This window comes from Cyphomyrmex costatus, unplaced genomic scaffold (genome assembly GCF_001594065.2).
Source record: "Cyphomyrmex costatus isolate MS0001 unplaced genomic scaffold, Ccosl1.0 scaffold123, whole genome shotgun sequence".
Classification (NCBI taxonomy): Eukaryota; Metazoa; Arthropoda; class Insecta; order Hymenoptera; family Formicidae; genus Cyphomyrmex; species Cyphomyrmex costatus.
The window spans coordinates 5,883,633-5,904,105 of NW_017275207.1; the positions used below are offsets into that span (position 1 = coordinate 5,883,633).

The 20,473-nt window shown below is 35.9% G+C and overlaps 1 protein-coding gene across 1 annotated transcript; it reads left to right on the top strand.

Annotated features, from left to right (window-relative positions):
- Positions 1 to 3,834: 3,834 nt before the first annotated feature.
- On the top strand, positions 3,835 to 10,967 carry ogre (optic ganglion reduced). The gene is made up of 4 exons (XM_018550442.1): positions 3,835 to 4,083; positions 8,651 to 8,758; positions 9,361 to 9,516; positions 10,389 to 10,967. The coding sequence occupies exons 1-4, from the start codon at positions 3,835 to 3,837 to the stop codon at positions 10,965 to 10,967; spliced, it is 1,092 nt and encodes a 363-aa protein (XP_018405944.1).
- Positions 10,968 to 20,473: the final 9,506 nt, after the last annotated feature.

A 20,473-nucleotide genomic window follows, 5' to 3' on the forward strand; every position in this document is an offset into this window, starting at 1 on the left:
TGTACTGCAAAACTGTTTTTTCCGCCAAACGCAGCTATATATAACGACACTTTGATTGTCAAACGGATTTTTATAATCTGCCCCTGTGTGGCACTACATTATAATTTCATATCTAATTTCTACAAAACATTCATAAATATAAAATGAATTTGAAAATGATTTATAAAAATGTTATGTGTTTTTTGAAATATTTATAAAACTCTTGGAATATTCATGAGACGCCTTGAATCTATGTATAAATATCTATGTGTATCTAATTAAATATACATGGCGATCAATGTTGAGAAAAAAATTATAAATATTATATATTATTTTTAATGTTGCTTAATATTTCTCTATATTTGCTCGCAATAGATACCTTTGACAAATATTTGTAAAAAAATTTGAAACTATTTTGACTCGCTTTCGAAAAGCTGCCTTTTATCTTATTCTATTATTTTATGAAATTTTGCTTTAACTTTGGAAAAGAAAAACGAGAATGAGAACCGTCAATTCGTAAATGAGTTTCAAATATCAACAAGCGTACAGATGTAGAGACAAAAACTCAAGGATAAGATGGAAAGCTGCTTCTCTCTGAGAAGTTCGAGGAATACGAAGAATCTTACAAGGGCAAACAAGATTTCATTATTTTTCCCCGAGGGACTTGTTCGTAGCTGTACTAACGAGAATGCGGAACGGACTCTTCTACTTAAAGCAGAATAAATTTATTACAATCGTTAATTCTGATAATATACAAACAATTCTAATAGAAAAATACACAACCCGGAGTTCATATATATTCTAATTGGGAAAAAATCCAGTTTTCAAAATTCACATACAATAATTTCGCATTATTATTATTATATGATGAAAGGTAATGACTTTTATCGTACTTCCTGCAATGTACAATTTTTAATAATAATAGAGGTGCAAAGTTCTGTCGAATTATTAATATTCATGTCGCTTCACACGACTTTTGGAAACTCTTGTGCGAAGCACAAGATCCAACACACAACAGCCATGAAATTCGTCGTTAATACTCCTTGGTAAAGTAAACTGCGACTTCAACGTCATCATATACATACATACATATTGTAGGTATTTGTATACTCCAGCAGCTTGAATATGCGTGCGACAACATTGCACGTTTTTTTTTTCCTACAACATTAGCACGTCTCTCCATTTTATCTCTGACTACCTTCGTTTATGTTTTTACGCGTCGTTGACTGACAAATACAAAAGGCTGCTGCTGATTGAAAACCGCGGCTGAAATGATTTACTTCCACGAAATGTTCAATTATATAACGAATAGACAATATAATGATTTCAGCCGAGATTAGAAATTAGATTGGAATCTGATGAAATCTTACACAACGAGATACTCCGATTTATTACAACACAGTTATTACAAACTAATATAATTGTTACATAATTGAGTTGATTTTTAACAATTAGGAGGGAAATGTGACAGTAGGGGGGGGGCAGGTACCTTCTAACAGACAGAATGCTTCGGAGGAATCACTTTAACGATGAAAACGTAATTCAGACGATACGTTCTAATTGATGTCTTCACAAATCGTCTCGTGATGCGATATCATTGCATGACTACATCATACTACGAGACTTACGCAGAAGAATGACTCGACAAAAAAAAAAAAAAACGTACAAAAGAGTTGTATATTCAATGCGTATCCCTGCCTCTTTGCCCCCCTTCCCCCCTTCCATCTCCCTCGTTCCTAAAGTGCATGCCAGTCAGAAGATACCGACCGCAGTAATCTCTCTGGGGTCCCCGATTTCCCTTCGGACTCACGAAAAAGGGACGGAAGAAGGGAAAAGGGAGACTACACGCCGGGCAGCTCCACATGTGCGTGTGTAACGCAATAAGGGTCGTCCCCTATTCCTGAACCAAATGCCGCCTGTGAGAAGGATGATGACGGGGGCAACGGTAGATGAACGCACTGTACATCGTCGGCACGTAAACGCACTATAGCGAACTGAGAGACGCGCGTCGGGCCCCCCCCTCCGTCGGGGGCTATCCTTCCCCAAGCACGAACACGATCTCCCCACTCACCCCCTTGCCGGCGTTCTGGTCGGTCCTTTGGTACCCTCGCCGAGGCCCCCCTACCTGTCCCCTGCGTCCCTTCTCCGGAGCTCCCTTCCCCTGGATGACACAACAAACAACCGCGACTTCTCTCTCTCCCGTTAGTCGCCGCGCTCAAGATATTGCTGTTTTGCGAGCACGCATGCACGCCGCACACGCCCGGCACTCTCTATGCCGCGCGGCTGTCTCTCACGGCAATTTTCGCGGGGGAAAAAAAAGGCTCTGTGAGGGGGAGGGAAGCGTTTCGTTCCTCTGCGCGCGAAAGAGAGAGAGAGAGAGGAACGGAGAACACGGCGAGCCTCGCCGCGCTGCACAATTTTGTTTCGCATCGTGCGTGCAGTACCTCGAGTGAAGGAGGGGACAATTTTGTCGGGAAGGGGGATGGAGGAGGAGTGAGAGAAAGACAGAGAAAGAGAGAGAGAGGGGGGATTGGTGCGATTGACAGTTGGTAGTTAGTGTCGCTTCCTCGATACGCGACGGCGGTGTGCGGCCGTGTGTTGTGTTTTCTCTCTGGCGAGTACCGTATAGCTCTCCGCTGCCAAGAGTTCCCCGAAGGTAGAAGAGGGGGGAAGGGGAAATCTCGCGTCCTCGAGAAGGGAACGGTCTACGACGACGAGGCCCGGCGGCCTTAGACTCTTTACCTTAACGCGAATGGGAGGGATATCGTCCACGAGGAGATCGAGGGTAATCGCGTATGAGAAATCAAGACGCATGTAAAGGAAAAGCGGAGGAAGGACGCAGCCAGGAGCGCCAGGAAGATCCTTGCGTCGCGTGACGCCGCCGTTTGTTTACACGTCCGTCGCGTCGCGGTTGGGTGCTAACGGGCGCGGGAATTCAATGGACAATGAACAAAAGAATATTTGCCTGGAGAGATCGTTGTAAAAAGGAGTTTTTCGACTGAACACCGAAAAGGTTGTGGAAAGGCTAATTTATAAAAAAAATTATCCACGAAAGAGAGAAAGAGAGACACAGTGAGGAAGGGAGGCGGAAACGGAAGTAGCGAAGTCGTCCTGCACCTCGTGCTCTCTCCCACTCGCTCGCTAAATGATTCGCGCGTGAGCCCGCCGATCTCTCTCTCTCTCTCTCTCGCAGGAGGAACTGGTACACGTCGTGGACTCGCCGGGAACTCGTCCAAGAGCCGTGGTTCGGCGACCGATCTCGCACGGAGAGTCGAGAGGGAAGGAAAGACCCCCTCCGGCGGGGATAGAGGGATCACGGAGAGAGAGAAACAGAGGGAGACTGTAAAAGAAGGGCACGGAAGGAGGGAGAAAAAGGAAGAGAGAGAAAGAGAGGGAGGAGGAGGGGGGGGGGCAATAGAAAAGGAAGGGCCCCCGGAGAGAAGGCGAGACGGAAGGAGGAGAAAAAAGGAGGGAGGTAGAGACAGGCATGCCGCATTGCCGCGTGGACACAACCGTGCATCACGCTCGTGTCTCTCTCTCGTTTCGTTTTGCTGCTTTCGTTCGCGCGAGAGCGCGGTGGATGAGAGCTACGCTCGTTAGTGCCGGTTGATGGTACGTCCTCGTGGTCCTGAGAGCCGCCGTTAGAATTCATAATCCAGCGAGAGGAGAAGTAAGCTTCGCGCTCTCTGTCTCTCTCTCTTTCTCTGTCGAGGATCGAGAACACGTGGTGTTGATAGTGTCAGTGGAGGTGGTGCCGGTGGCGGCGGTGGTGGTTCGATCCTCATCTTCGGGAAGCGTCTATACGCGTCGAGCGACGTCGTCCTCGTGGCACGATAGCAACACCCCGGCGCAATCATGTATAAGCTACTAGGAGGACTGGCTAAGTACCTGAAGCGGCGGGACATCGTCACGGATTCTGTGCTGTTCCGTTTGCATAACCACTTCACCACGGTATTGCTGTTCACGTGCTCGTTGCTCGTCACGGCCACCCAATACGTCGGTAACCCGATCTCCTGCATCGTCCAGGGTCTGCCTACTAATCCCATCAATACTTACTGCTGGATAACATCCACGTTCACCATGCCAGACGCGTTCAATCGACAGGTGCGTGTGATTTTTCGATTGTCACGATCCGTACCTATTCTGCGATCTCCCCCCCGACGAACGTAATCGCTCTCGATTCTCCATCGAGCCCTCCTCCTCAAACCGTCACGCTACCGATCGGGATTTCATGACGTTAATAATTATAATGAATATGTCGGAAATTATATTTAATTACAAGAAGAGAGAGAGAGATCTGTCGTGTCAAGGTGAACAGCAGTAAAGAAAAATATTGACGAAGTTGTTAATGAAGCTAGAACTAAATAACGACTGAGGGTATTCTTCATTTGGTGACATAAGTCGACACAAACGTCATTTTAGGTTTCCTCACATTCCAGTAAGTAGCAAAGATAAGAACTACACTTGTGTCAATTTATGTCACCAAATGGAAAGATATTTACTGAGATACTTTATTTACTTTAGATACCTAGGATATTTTTATAAAATTGATTTGTTCTGAAATTTATACCTTAAGAAATTTTTTTACTTTAAATTCTCGATTTACTTTATACTCTGTTAAACTTTCAAACGTGAGTCAAGTTTTTGAAAAATCAATTTTTATCTGTTGTAAAATTTGTCGGTGGAAAAATCATTACGGATTATACGGAAAACTTGCCGCATGCTATTTGCAAAAATAAAATTTGATAGTAAAAAATGATGGCAAAAGTTGATCACAGAAATCAAATAATATGGCACGAGGCGTACCTCTGTATGAAAACGATACACTTATATGTATACACGACAGATCCTAATGGTGACGTGTTCAATCTTGAACTTCATCCAATATACTTCAATTTTATCGACGATATTAAATATAAAATATAATGTACATTAAAGAGAAAACGAAGATTCAAGATAAAAAAAAAACCAAAACAGGCGGGGGGGGAATATACATATATATATATATGTATCTGTGTGTATATATATACTTGTATAGAAAAACAATATGAATAACATAAATGATAATATCAGAAGACACGGTAGTATCTCGAGTGCCACGTATATATTATACTTAAAAATACTTGGGAAAACGAGAAACGGTTTCCTAGAATGCCGCCATGCTCATCCGGCAAAAATGGAATTTGATTTACTTGTAATTTCTGCTGCTGTCGTAGTCTGAGTTGATAATTTTCATACTGTCTTTTTTTTTTTTTTTTTTTTTTATTAATAAAACTACCTCTTAGTATTTTTTAAATAAAATTAATAAATCAATTAATAAAGTTTATTAAAAATTTATTAAGGTAATTACTAATTTGTCCATTGTATTATAATCGCATTATATATCATAATTCATACTTGAGATGAAATTCACTGTGTGAATTATACTTGAATGAATTTCTCACACACAATTACACGTTATTTTTTTATTCGTGAAGAAATTGTGTGTCTTCAAAAATACAAAAAAAATATTCACGACTGCTATCTCTTTGTGAAGCGTAATTTTCAAGAAAGTACACTTGATTACTATATGAATACCTGCGGAAGGTGTTCCACAGCGAAAAGAATGATTGATGAGCAGCCAGCCATTGGTTATATAATCATGTGTTGATGATATTATATTTTTTAAATTACCTAGAAAGTAATATATTCTCAACATTGTGATTTTACGAGAATTTAAATACGTCATTTCTTAGAAGCAATTTATTTTGTAAATATTTTTTCTACTTTAAAGTACGTGGAACTTGTTCGTTGTTCAAGTCTTTATAATATTGTCTGCATTGACAATCCATTCGCGCGTCGAATAGAAGCTACATAGGTGAAACTATATATTGCGTTATCATACCTACATGAAAATCAAATACTGATTGTATTACTGACTGACGCGACTTATCGGACCAAAGCTTAGAACGCAAGCATAGCTAATCTTTAGTTTTTTCTTTTTAGAAAGCCATAGCCGTACATTTGAAATCACCTTAACTCGTTTAATAATTGATTATGTAACTAAATTACGATCCAGACGTGTCGAAAAAACATTTTCAGAGGATTTCTTTGTTACCTGTGAAGATCAGGAATTTTTGTGGAATTCTTTATCAGTACCTATTTAGGGAGATTTTTTGAATGTTACTTATTCTGTCTCTTTCTGAAAACATTGTCTCCTTTTGATCATTTTTTTGTGTTGATAATCGATTAGCAAGAAATATGATATACACGTCCGGGTATATTAATTCACGTGCATTTTCGCGTGTCTCGCGGGTTTTTACAAAAATTAAGATGACGATAGAAGACAATATTTAGCAGAAGAAAGTAACTCATTGATATTATCTTGTAGTATTTCACTTTCTATACTATCCTATAGGTTTCTCGGCTCCAGTTATAGAACATAATAGATGATAGCCTCGTCGAATCCTTATTTTTTTCTAATTTACTATATATAGTTTGTTTTGTTCGCGTCACTCGCACTCTGAATTATTTTAAAGTTGCATAAAAAAATGTCTGATATTTTATCGGAAGTTTTAAATAAAAAACTCGAGAAAATCTTCAAGGGAATTCTTAAGGACTTTTGTCCAAGGTTTCAGTGATCACCCTGATCACACAGTTTCCTCATTTTGTTGCATCATTTTGTAAATAATATCACTTTCGATACGCGATACTGCTTCGTCGTTAAGAAATTTGTTACGTTTACAGCTTTGCTCTAATAGGTCGGTAGCAAGTAACATAAACAGTATTCGATTTCCATATGTGATAAACCTGATGGTTTCGTATACATATAATATTTTTCACGTGTAAATTTTAAAAGTGGCACTTATAATCCATATACACAACAAATATAGTTTTAAATTTATTATTTTTTGTTAATTAGAATTAAATATTAATTATTCGAATTTTACGTGAAATTGAAATTCAAAGTGACATAGGCACAGCTATGATTTTGTTTGGAAGGCCAAATTAGAGATGTGACTTTTGACCGGGAAAGAGTCGAGTGATAAGGACCTTGTATCGTTTTATATTATTTTTAATTAATTACCCTTGCACAGATAAATCACAAAATCACACATACTTAATTTACTAATTTATTTTATTCTTCTCTTATAAAATTGTAAATTAATTTTTTTAATTAAAAAAAACTTAACACTAGCCGTTTTGGATTTCCAAAAAATCTTTCTGTAACATACTATTTCTTTTTTCTTTTTCAAAATTAACCTCTTGTAAATATTCATTGAACATGTATATATGTATAATCTGCGTTTAAGCAGTTTTAAGTCTTTGTTCTTTAAGATTTAAGGGAGGGAGAGTATGGTCTCCCCCGATTATGTTCATAGTTACGGATATCATATTATAAGAACGTGCCACGCATTGTCGGCAAAAATAAAATTAACGATTTTTGCTCGAAATATTTGAAGATCATCAGATGCGCGAGGATAGGCAACGGAAATGTTATTTATATGGTTAATGAGGCGGAGATAATTGATTCAACATCGACCGAGATATTGGAAATTGTAGGTAATCAACTGCGGTTTTAATTGAAATATGTGGGACAATTGAGTTTTGCATAATGCACATACGTGTTCTGATGTAATGGTAATGGTAAAGAAAAATCGATACAGCCAAAGAAAAATAGCTCCGTACATTATACTGTTATTACTAACACTTATACATGCAAATATTAGATAATCGTATAAAATATCAAAAACATTTATACAATATAAAAAATACAGTATATGACTGTAATTTAAACGAATCTTTTGCAAGTTGTACTTTGAAATTTGACCGTCAACGTATTTATAGATGTGTAAATTACTAAGTCTTACGAATGCGAAAATAATGATGAAAATGGCCATATTGATGACTGTACAGATTTCTCTTCTTAATCATCACGAGAAGTTAAAACTTTTTTGTACTGCATTGTCTACTGTGCTATTGCATAAATGTGCATTCAATAAATGTATTCATCACTTGCCTTGATTAATCCTGAATCGGCAGTTACTCCTAAGAGATAAGAAATTGGTTATGAATATATCAGTGTAAGGAATTGGTACCGTGGCGCATTGATTATTTTTAACGATCGCTCGAATATTGTTCGAGTGTATACGATATCCTGCTGAAGGAAATTTAAAAACGAGAAAAGAAAAAGTAAAATTTGTTCCCATCTCTGTTTATCCTAATCGGGGAAATTTTAAATATGTTCTTTTTAGCTGAGCTTCTTACACGGTTCATCTTTTCCTTTTTCTCTTTACGTTGGAGAAAAGAAAAAGAAAAGATAAAGTACAAGAATTAAAAAAAATGAGCCATTAAATTAAATTACACTAAAAATGAATACCATTTATGATATTGTTGACTGTCCTGATAATATATCGTCCTGTCGTAATAGCACGTGCACTTGGTCTTCCTGATTCTATTAAAATGAAAAAGTCTCCAATATTAAGAAAAATAAACAGTTAGGAAGATTTGTATTGTCAATGGCCAAGACTTGCCAGTGTTGATTTCTAAATAAAACGGTATAAAGCCGGAGGAGGAAGGGGGTTGGTTTCTCGTTATCTAAGGAGGGTCGAATGGCTTTATCGCGCGTTGAGATGCATATAACGTGGTGTCATCGTTATCGCTAAGCCACTAAAGTCTCGTGTTTCCGCAGGTCGGCTCGGAGGTGGCTCATCCAGGAGTGTCCAACGACTTCGGAGATGTTGAGGCAAGGAAATACTACACGTACTATCAGTGGGTCTGCTTCGTGCTGTTCTTCCAGGTAAGCAGAGAGTAGCCCTCGCTTTATCGACAATCTTGCCACACGTGCGACATGGTGAACGCGCGCCACGCAAGGAGGGCTTCTCGGACTCGGAGGTCTTCTCATTGTTGTCTCTTCTTTATGCTCACCAGCTTGTCTTTTCGCTGATCCGCGCGTGTCCTTTACGTCTGGCGGCCCACGTGCAGTCTCGTGCGTAGGAGATTATAAATGATTGCTTTAATAGTCATCCGCGAAGATTTGTTCAGTTACGATTACGAGACGGATAAATTGAAAAAAGTTGAGCGTCAATCTTCAATTCATTTCCGAATGTTAACGGAGAGTCCTATTCCTGGAGTTTTTATTATACATACAAAATGTAGTGAAGAAAGATGCTATTTTGAATCCATGTTTCAGTAAATTTTGATATAATTTCTTTGCAGAATTAATTCTATACATTTTATAAACAATATCAAGTGTTATTGGACCGTGAGAGTTTAAACTATATACCGATGAGAACGTATTGGTATTTAGATTTTATAATTTATAATGACTGACATTTATATTGTATAATGCTTGTCTACCTGATTATGCTTGTTTATCTGATTATTTATCTTTGTTAACAGGCGGTTCTGTGTTATATACCGCAATGGCTGTGGGGCTTTTGGGAAGGCGGCCTGATGCAGGCGCTGGTTATGGGAATGAATTGTGGTATGGATACCGAAGATAACATAACGAAGAAGAAAAGTATTCTCATGGATTACTTGATGATGCACATAAGGGTAAGAATGTAAACAAATCGGTTCCATAAATTTGGTTAATTTTTCACTTAGCAGATATAATAAATAGTAATGTATGAAAAATCTTGAAAAAATAGATTTATTTAAGTAGACTGATTCATTATTTAGCTAGTCACCCTTGGTGGTCATTGATAACTACTTGGATTTCAATAATATCGTATGAGTTAGGGTCTACGCACAATAGGAGAAATATTAGGAACAGATATTAAATATAAGAATGTTAACCTGTCAGAAAGCGCACATTTCACAGTACACGCAGTTTTGATAGGATAATCTTAAAATTCTTATATTTAATATCTGTTCCTAATATTTCTCCTATTGTGCGCAGACCCTTACTGCTAACGTTTAGTCATAATATTATCACTTTAAAATGTTTCCAACATATACTAGGTGATTAAATTTGAGCCTATCGTAAAATAGATAACCGTAGGATTTAAAAGTGATTACAGAGAGCGGTGTTTGTAACGATTTGTTATTTTAAGATAAATAGTAATTTGATAAAATATTTTCATAAGATTTTATAAATGTAAAATAACCAGTAGATTCTAGTTTGAATTCTTAAATGCGACTATAATATTTTACAATGTAAAATATCTAATGAATTTTCTAAAATAAATCCTTCGTAGATGCAATGTTAATTACAATAAAACTAGGTTGTAAAATTGTATTTAATAGATTATGCTATATATATATATATCCCGGTGTCACTTAGGCAGAATGTTAGTAGACGACCAAGAAAATAGGAGGGGGAAAGGGGAGACATGTGACAAGAGAGAGGGAGATGACCGCGTTAAGACCAATTCGTCCTCATTGAGTCCAATTTGCTTTAATTCAACGATGAATTGTGCTTTCAGAATCACAACACGTACGTGTATCGGTACTTCGCCTGCGAGGTTCTGTGCCTCGTCAATATAATCGGTCAACTGTATCTGATGAACCGATTTTTCGATGGCGAATTCCTCAGCTATGGTCTGCGAGTATTGCAGTTCTCGGATACACCACAGGAGGAACGAATTGATCCTATGGTCTATGTGTTTCCTCGCGTTACCAAGTGTATATTCCACAAATACGGAGCTTCGGGTACAATACAGCAACACGATTCTCTCTGCATTCTGCCGTTAAATATCGTCAACGAAAAGACATACATCTTCATCTGGTTCTGGTTCTTCATACTAGGCATCATGTTAATCGGTCTGATGGTATATCGAGCTCTCATCATTTTTGCTCCAATGATACGATCAAGAGTACTACATATATCGACGAGACTATTGCCCATCGAAACTTGTCAGAGCGTCAGCAGAAAGGTCGACTTAGGCGACTGGTGGATACTTTATATTCTTTCGTCCAACATGGACTCGCTCGTCTACAGAGATTTCCTTATGGAATTTACGAAGAAGATGGGTAATACTAGTTCGAAGTCCGTGACCGCGTAAGCGCGAGATCTTGGACGCGCACTTTGCGCTGTATGATAATTAATTAGTTCAAATACACGGACTGATTCGCACCTCGCGGCGCGTTCCTGCAAGTATGTTTACGCTGTAAGATTTACATAGTTATATTTTCATATATCTACATATTATAGCGATAGCTTCAAATATGCGCAAGCACTTGAGATTTAAATTGGATTTAAATTGTTTTGTAGACAAAATGATTCAGGATCATTATTAAGTTTTAAACAAATAAGTAGTTAAAACAAAATACATAACGAAGCAAAATGGCAATGACACGATCGATCGCGTTATTATGTTTATACTTTATGGTTTATTATGCGTTTTGCTTTAACCCGACTTAGTTATTTAAAAGTTAGAAGAATATTCTGAATCGTGATGTAAATAATTAGTCTTTCCCAAGCGTTCAATTTTAGACATATGTATATTTCATTTTTACCGGTTTTTTTTTATTACATATATATCCATATCTCGCGTAATTCTATATACAAGTTGCTTGGGAATGATTAATCAATGATCTTATACTCAGTCTCATGAACGAGATTTTTAACGAAATAGTTTTATATGTAGAATACCTAAATAGACGCTAAAAACTAGATATAGAGAAACAATATATACCAATAGAAAATGTTAGCTTGAAAGATGATTCTAATTTTAAGGTGTGAACGCGAACAAATAAAATTCAGCTCAATTTTGTAGCACCCGTAGTGTATATAATGTAATATAAAGGGTGTTTCGACCTTAAGTTTTCTTCTATTATGGTCAATTTCTTCACTTCCAGATAAACTGCGGATAACTTTATCCAGGAGATATCTCTTAAATAAAAGTTATCTAGAGGTGAAGAAATTGGGCATTAGTAAAAAGAAAATAGAAAGAAAATATTTGACTTTTAAAAATGTTAATTGAAATAGATTCTTTTTTAAAATAGCCACTATTTTCATGTTTTTTTTTTTTCCTTAAAAATTTAAGTATGAATTTTGTAATTCGAAATGAAAATATTAGGTATTCTATTAAAATATTATAATGAATATATTCAGTTCTATTAATTTTCGGTCTCTCTTTCGAGTGTTCTTCTTTCTTGTTTTCATGTATCGAGAAAATAGCTAGAATTTCCTTTCACAAATACACATACGTCTGAGAAACCACCGTCATATTATATACTTTATAAATAATCATTTTAGTTGTGTAAAAAAATGTACTATATTTCATAGGTGTTTGCCGTTGCTCAAAGCGTATCGACTTTTATTCCGTTCTCATAGTCGCATTCGAGAATTCGGTTCGTTGGTCGTGACGGCCTTGGGGAAAAGGGTGCAGCATATAATCTAACTGTTAACATTGGATTAAGCGGTTTCCGTTGCCTGTCTACATAAATGACCGATGAAGTTGCAACTTATCGTGACGCGCACGTTACGAACCTGTCGCGACGTTTTCAGCGAACGTTTATCCATTCGACGGAACAGGCATTTTACGAGTGATATATGCGTCATTGTTATTCCCTACACGTCAATTAAGGGAGAAGAGGCTACATTAGGAAAGTACGTGCTTTGGCATCACATACGAATCTTCGTTAGCTGTTATATAGCGTGTACTAGATCTCTCGATTTCAGTTTCAGTGGCAGAATTTTTTTTAACTGGTACTATTGGTATGGCATCGAATTTCTCGACTTTTTTTTTGAATTTCTATTGATATATGATCAATTGATATTATGAATGGTTGATATATTATCGATTGATATATAATACCATATATATCATACATATATAGTATCATATATATAATATATAATATATATCAATATTGTATACAGAAAAAAGTAACAAATAATAACTCTTTGTAATGGCTCGGGAAAAATCGATTTCAAATTTACATTCGTCATCGAAATTGAGGTCGAAGATTCCGGTACCGCCTAGTATATAATTTATCTCCTTTCTACAATTTGACACGAATTATTCTTGCGTTCTACGTGTGTATGTATATGTATAATACTTTCGCTGTCAACCGATTGCGTCATCTTGGACCGCAAGAAAACCGCGTTTGCAATACGGCCTTAGTGCGACTAGTTATAAATGGTCACTGCACGCAGATTGCAACGACCACAAGTATCTTAAGGAGAACTGTCAGATTTTTTTCAAGCTACTATTTTAATAATCGCACCGGGGCTTCGATCGCAATGTTTGTGTATTTTATGTAAGATGTGATAAATAGTAGTATTTTCAAGAAAACTAAAAGTAGAAATTGAAAGAAAGAGAGAGAGAGAGAAAGAGAGACACAGAAAACTTCAATGTTGACCCGCTCATCTTTGAGTATCGGTATACTTTGCGTGAGATTTTTTGCCTGTTTGTGTTCTACAGACAACAAAAGTTGTCAGACAAGACTTCCACTTGAAATCGTGGATTCGTTCGTTCATAAATTTCCTAACATACAAGTTTTATTGTATCTACATGCGAGTAGAGATGTGCAAAGATTAAAATTTTTAACGACTTAAGCCAGAGCCTGTGGTTTTTTGCCTTGAGCGTATGTGGGACAACGTGGAGATTTCAACGCAACGTTTGTTGACGCGACTTGCGATAAAGCTTCCTACACACAGTGACACAAGCATTACATTTGGCTAAAGATAACTTTACGATATGTCCGACTGTGTTGAAGCAATTTAGGACAAACTTTTCCGACATTCATTTTTTTTTGTTTTATATAGAAATACAAACTAATAGGATATAATTTATAATGCTAATGCAAATTTCCAGCATGCGTCAAAAATTTTTTTTTGCTGGTATTATTAATATGGCATTAATTTTTATGCTCGATTTTTCTTTTGAATTTTTATCGACGTATTCTGCTTATATTAAGTTATATTGTGAAACGAGACAGATACATTAAAACACCAAATTTTACACTAAAAAGAATCCTGAGAGTAGCATTTCTTTTCCCATAATAATTTTTGATATTTTTTTTACTGAAATTAATTTTAGTGAATAAAAATTATAGAAAAAGTAAATTTTAATTCATATTGAATTGTGGTATCACGATATTTAATAAAAAATTGTTATTCATTATAAAAATATTTAAGAAAAAACATTAGGATCATTAAAAGATATTATCGGAAGTATCAATGAGATAATGATTCTACTTTGCCAGATATACTATTATGAGACTTGTTTTATGTTGAAGATTTAACGTTTCCATTTGCGTTCAAGACATCGCGTAACAACATTCGACTTGATGACGCATTTTCCACACCTGTCTACGAATAAATTAAACTTTAAATAGTTCTGATAAATTATTACTGTATTACAGGAAGACTGAAATTATGTATGATTAGAACGAATTCTTCTAGAAGTATTGCAAAGAGATTGAACAAAAACTGAAGTAATATGTAAAACGACATATCTTTCATATTTATTATTCATATTTTAGAAGATATTAAATTTTAGAGAGAGAGAAAATATATATTAAATTAATAAATAATTTAATCGTGTTTCATTAAGCAAATCAGTTTACCAAATTAAATAATTAAAGATATTAAAATAAAATCAGAAAATGTTAAAAAATGAGATATTATCTCAGAAAAGATAATATACACTGTAGACATTTGTGGCTGCATGTCTCATTTATCTTTCACGGAGATCCAATTAGTTTGTCTTCTCATTACCTGATTCGCCGTAATTTCAGCGCATCTCGTATAATGATTCACGCACGCTTATAATTATAATTATAGAGGAGCGACATTATTTACACGCGGTGGAATGCTTGACGCAAGAATTATTACTCGCACGATACGATCGTGATCTGTACAAGTACATATACATATATCACGATAGAAACACGATGATCAAAGTCTCGCAGACGACGGTAATAATGACCATGATACTGATATGTAATTCTTTGTAATTATCAACAATTCACACGCCGTAATGTGAAGAGTGTTTGAATGAAACGTACAAAGAGCTTTTCAAAATTAACTTATCTAAATCAGTTAATGTGCGCGCTAAAATTGGCCACAAAATCGATACAACAAAGTAATAGAGGACAAGATAAAATCATCCAAAATTAAATAAAATAAAATCAATTCCCCTGATACTTTCGCTGTATTTAATTGAAAACACACACCTACAATGATTTTTGTATGTGTAAAATTGATCTTTTCCAATATTTCTTTTATTGAGGCCGGGAAATCTGAACTTTACATTTCATCGATATGATTGATTCCGCATTTAAAAAAAAAAACAAGATTATTTTCAATTACTCTACCTTCGTTATCTTTAACAATGCATTATAAAAAAATACGTATATATAAAAATATGATACAATAAAATGCCTTGTAGTAAATTTGATTGGATCCACTGGTGCACATTGAAGCCGTCATCATACATATGTATAAATATTAACATAAAAAAAGTGTTTAATTAATATAAATATAGAAACGGGTAAACTGCGAAATATATTCTCGATATGATATATATTGTGCTATTAGATAAAATTATATTTTATTTCTCAAAATATTTGTATTTTATTTTTATATTGTATTTAGATGAAATCAATGTACAACAGACGATTTTAATTAATATGTATGCCACACGGTGTGTTCAATCAAAATTCGCTGTTAAAAGTACGCAGTATACAGTAGCCCAAATTTATTATATTTATCAAAATTATTTAGTAATAAAAAATATTGTAAACTATATTTAAATCGATAACACTTTCATCTTTTTATTTTTAGATAATTAGAGTAAAAAATAATTACAATAAAATAATTATATTTTTTAAATATAATTAGAGAAACATTTATTGAATGAACATAGCAAAATGGATTCAAATGTTATAAAATTGCGGATTTATTAAATTGTAGTATTTTTTTTGGATATGATAAAATAATAGATTTATTATACAAAGGAGGAAGAATATATATATATATATATATATATAAGAGGCTTTGTTGTAGGCGCCCTCTGTTCAACATCTCAATGTTCACGTCGATAAATACAGTTCTCTGAAAGTTGTCTTGTAAATTACCGACTGATCGATCGCTGAATAAAAAAGAATATGGTAATACGGTATGTATGTATATATACATATACATGTATAGATGCACCTTATCATATATTTCCTTTCAAATTACATTCACTGTATAAATACTAAAATAACTGCTCTTTTTGTTAATTCAAAATAGTAAGAGACAAAATAATTATTTAATTAATAATATTAATTAGTCATTAATTAAAAATAATGCAATGAAATATTTATTACCATCGCAATGCGATGAATTTTAATCTCAAGTTTAATATAAATAAGTAAATTAACTGTCTAAATTTAATAACCAGATATTAATATTAATAAATTGATGTTATTAATAACGGATTAAATTAAACATCTAGTTACAAATACACTACAAGTCGCTAGTCCAGCAAACAAACTGAATATTATTTGTCATCATTTAAACGTCAAAATGATGTTAAAATATATATACAATTTAAAAAAAATTAAAAAATTATAAACTTTTCTATTTAATTTGAAAGTTTGGCGGCAATTTTATTGAATAACAAATTATTTCAATAAAAAGTTTTAAAAAAGAAATAAATGTGAATATTTTTATGTTGCCTATAAAATTGTATTGCTAAATATAAATATTGACCTCTTTTTTTTTGAGACCTCTTTGAGTTTTATTCGTATGTAACATTTATTTTTATACGGAACATATTAATTTCCAATTCCAGTCACTTTTTGCAGAGGCTATTAAACATGAAAAGCACGGGATAAAGTCAGTTAAATAAATTACATAAACAGCCCGGTATAACATGACAGACGTGTCTTTATGTATTTAATTGCGATTAGACATTCAATTTGCACACATCGTAAAGACGGATCATCGTGGCTGTCTTGTTTAGCATCATGTAATTTGGATCGATAACGATCGAAAATATATCTGAGAGACTGAGTCTCTTAAAAACTGCAGTTTAAAGTTATTAAATTATTTCATTGTAATAACATATTCGGTTACAAAAGACTTTATTGCAGCGTATGTTTAATTTTTTTTTTGTAATACAAACTGTGAGAGATAGAGATAACGAAGAAGTTAAAAACTATCTTGCTGCGATGAGCGTTGAGAGAGAAGATATGTAATACTTTTTAAATATATTATATATAGAGAAATCATCATTTCGCGATGAAATAAAAATTCAAATTTACAGGCCTCGATGAGAGATTTATCTTGATTTATTTTACACTCATTTATGTACGTTCAGACATATAAAACGGATTCCTGCATGAGATTCCTAAATTGCGATCATTAAATGTAATAATGATTTTTACGAAAATCAGCATATTTCTTTGATCTAATGAAAGGCGGAAGATAAAAATGACCCCTGATCAGAGGTAATAGACGACGCGCGGTAGGAATCGGTCCTAAATTAGGGACGAGTGGACGCGGCGCGGTGCGGCGCAACGGCAGCGGCGGCGAGGAGTCTCCGCGCTCCCAGCAGCGCAACGTTCGCCTGCACGCTCGGTTCGGGTTCGGCGTTTCTATTCCTGGAGCATGCCGACTCCTCGTCTCCGTTGCTCCATGCCCCATGCCATGCCGTGGCCCCAGCCGACGAGCCGAGAACGTGCGCCAGTGCGAGCGAGTCCGCCCGCGCGGTTCCGAGCGTGTGTATATAGATATACCCGCGGTAGCCGCGCGTTGCGGCGCGGAAAGTGGCCGCCGGAAATGTGCGTGCGCGTGCGACGAAATCGACGGGAGCGCGGACAGAACGCCGACGACGACGACGACGCTGTCGCTGCCGCACGCCAAATACGCCGACCTGCAGCAGGAGGTGGAGGAGGCCGTGGACGCGCCGCGACCACCGCGATTCACCGCTGCGGCTGACCCGCGGTCTCGTCGACCCGCGGAGCGACGGAATGCCAGATCGTCGTTGCCGGTCGTTCACGGCGTCGCGACGCGCAGCGAGGTTCCTCCGCCGGAAGTTGTCGGGCTAAGAAGCGTCCCCCCTCGACGACGACGCCGCGCCGAGATCGCTCACCGATCGGCGAACTGTGACGGCGCTCGCACGCGAGTGACAAGCATGAACGCCCGGAGTCGATCTCCGCCTTCCTCTCTCGCTCCTTCCCACCTGCCGGTCACGATTGTCACCGGAAAACGTAGGTCCTTCTCCCCCGGTGCCTCGGGGAGAAATCTGTTCGCGCGAGATTATTCGAGATTACAGATCGTCGGGATAAACTTCCTTCTCACGCGGTTGCAGGAGACCGTTGTAGACGATTTTATGCAACGGCACACACGCGTGTTTAGTGCACGATAATCTATGCTAATCTCGCGTTACGTCGTTAGCGAATATACGGCGAACGCGAGTGCGAGTGCGTAGGGTAAAATTGTCACCCTCTCGCTCTTATCATTATAATTAGATATACATACAAGTGTGATAACGCATGAGATTTTAGCGTTTATCTCAAAGTATGACTTTGCAGAATTTCTCCGTTACCGGGAATCGAAAGAGATTGAATGTAACTTTGAGGAGGTTAAATTTCAACGTTGCAGATAGACGAAAATTATAGCTACATTTATTTGAGAATCTTAAAGAAGAGACGCATCGCTCTCCGTTGAATATCAAAGGAGCGATAAATCAATCCTTTGAGTTAAATAACTTCGTTAACTTTGATATGTGTTAAAATAATCTAAATTCATTTCGAATTGCTTATTTCCAAAGTAAATAACGTTTAAATTAGTATACGTACTCTCTTCGTAAGTGATAAACTATTTGAGGGTCAAATTTAATACATTTCTTGAATCAACTCTATTGTTTAACTCTATTGTTTTAGTTAAATTAACAATAGGTATATTGAACAGAGAGAACGAATACAAAATTTGAAATGAGCTTTTAACGATATGTAAATATCAAGCTTTTAACGATATGTACTTTTAACGATTCTAAATAAATTCGTTACTAAATTTTTCTAAACACAATAAATTTATTTATAGTTTTATAAAACTCTAAATAAATTTATTGTTTATGAAAAATTTAGTAACGAATTTAGTTAGAATCGTACATATCGTTAAAAGCTTGATATTTAAAATGTCTCATCACTTTGTGTATCTTACAGTTCATGTTCACTGATGACTGGTACATTTATCTCAGTACATTTACCTTAAGGTTTATCCACAGAAAGAATTATGATTGCACGAAGCGTAACTGCATAAAGGAAATTATCCGATTGAATTTTACCCGCGATAGAAATGCGATCGCCATAATTTTCTTTACGATTATGCAAGTTTGTTTGGATAGCCTCTAAGGGACGTCCGCTCTGCGAAAACCGCGCTCGGTGAAATTACGTGAGTTTCAATCGCTGATTGCCGCTTCGGATATTTTCGGACGACCCTTGTTCGCGATGATGCATTGCTCGCGAACGTGGCGAGCAATGTGCTGGACGGATGACTCGCGGCTTCGTCCCGCACGGATTCGATATAGTATGTTTGAAGTATCGGTCAAAAGGTCTTACATCTCGCACGGAGCCACGTGTTTAGATTATCGGTCTCTCTTTACGAGAAATCATACACGGAGTATTTTGAGAGAAGAAGCGCGTATTTGGTTCATTTTTTATAATACTTTTTTTCGTTTAGTATATAGTTTATGATTAATATATTGAGTAAACGTCGGTCTACTCTTTTTGCGACTCTATGAGCTCTGCACGCGGAAGAAGACAAGCGCGGATGAAAAGACATGCTGTTATCACTACGGTGATCCCTATGTTTTTTTCGTTACTTGACAAAATCGTAGAGAACGAAAGAAAATAATGAAGCGAGAGGAATCAAATAACTTCGGATGAGAACGCAAATAAAAGTTTCTTGTATCTCTATCTTTATTTTTTATATTTATTGATGATATGTATATTAAATGCTTTTTTATTTGATAAGAAACGTAAAATACGTGATACATGTCTTCAATTATTAGTTACGTTTTTTTAAAGGAAATTTATCAAGTTCAATAAAAACGTATATAACTCATAAAATTGACGAGACATTTATAATCTAAGTAACTTGTGAACATTATATCATATATTGCATTATTATATCACACAAAAATGATTTTGCTTTTCGTAGCCTCAAAAGACAATTTAAAAAGGCCAGTCAATCATTTAAAACATTTAATAGACAAAAAAATAATGAAGTTCGTGATCATATTATGACATAATTAAATTGTGATTAATTTTATTATTTTGTTTGTTTAAAAAAACGGTTACTTGATTTTAATTAATTAAGTTATATTTTTAAAATTATATTTGTGAAAAAATGCATTAAGTGGTTTTTTTTTATTTAGACGAAAAAAAATGTCCTTTGCCTTAGCTAATTTTAGTTTGTTAAAATATATTTGCTACCGTCACTATAAATTTACAAACTATGGCGAAATGGTTTGCCGTTTCGCTACTATAATATATGTATTACAACTAATTATAAGACATTAGCTATAACATGTATATTTTAGTCTTTCCTGAAATTAATTGTGAT

Excerpts from the sequence above, each read along its gene's own strand:
- ogre (XM_018550442.1), top strand. The coding sequence starts at position 3,835 with ATGTATAAGCTACTAGGAGGACTGGCTAAGTACCTGAAGCGGCGGGAC. Across the intron at positions 8,759-9,360 it reads GCTTCGTGCTGTTCTTCCAG|GCGGTTCTGTGTTATATACC; the intron begins GTAAGCAGAGAG and ends CTTTGTTAACAG. Across the intron at positions 9,517-10,388 it reads ACTTGATGATGCACATAAGG|AATCACAACACGTACGTGTA; the intron begins GTAAGAATGTAA and ends TTGTGCTTTCAG.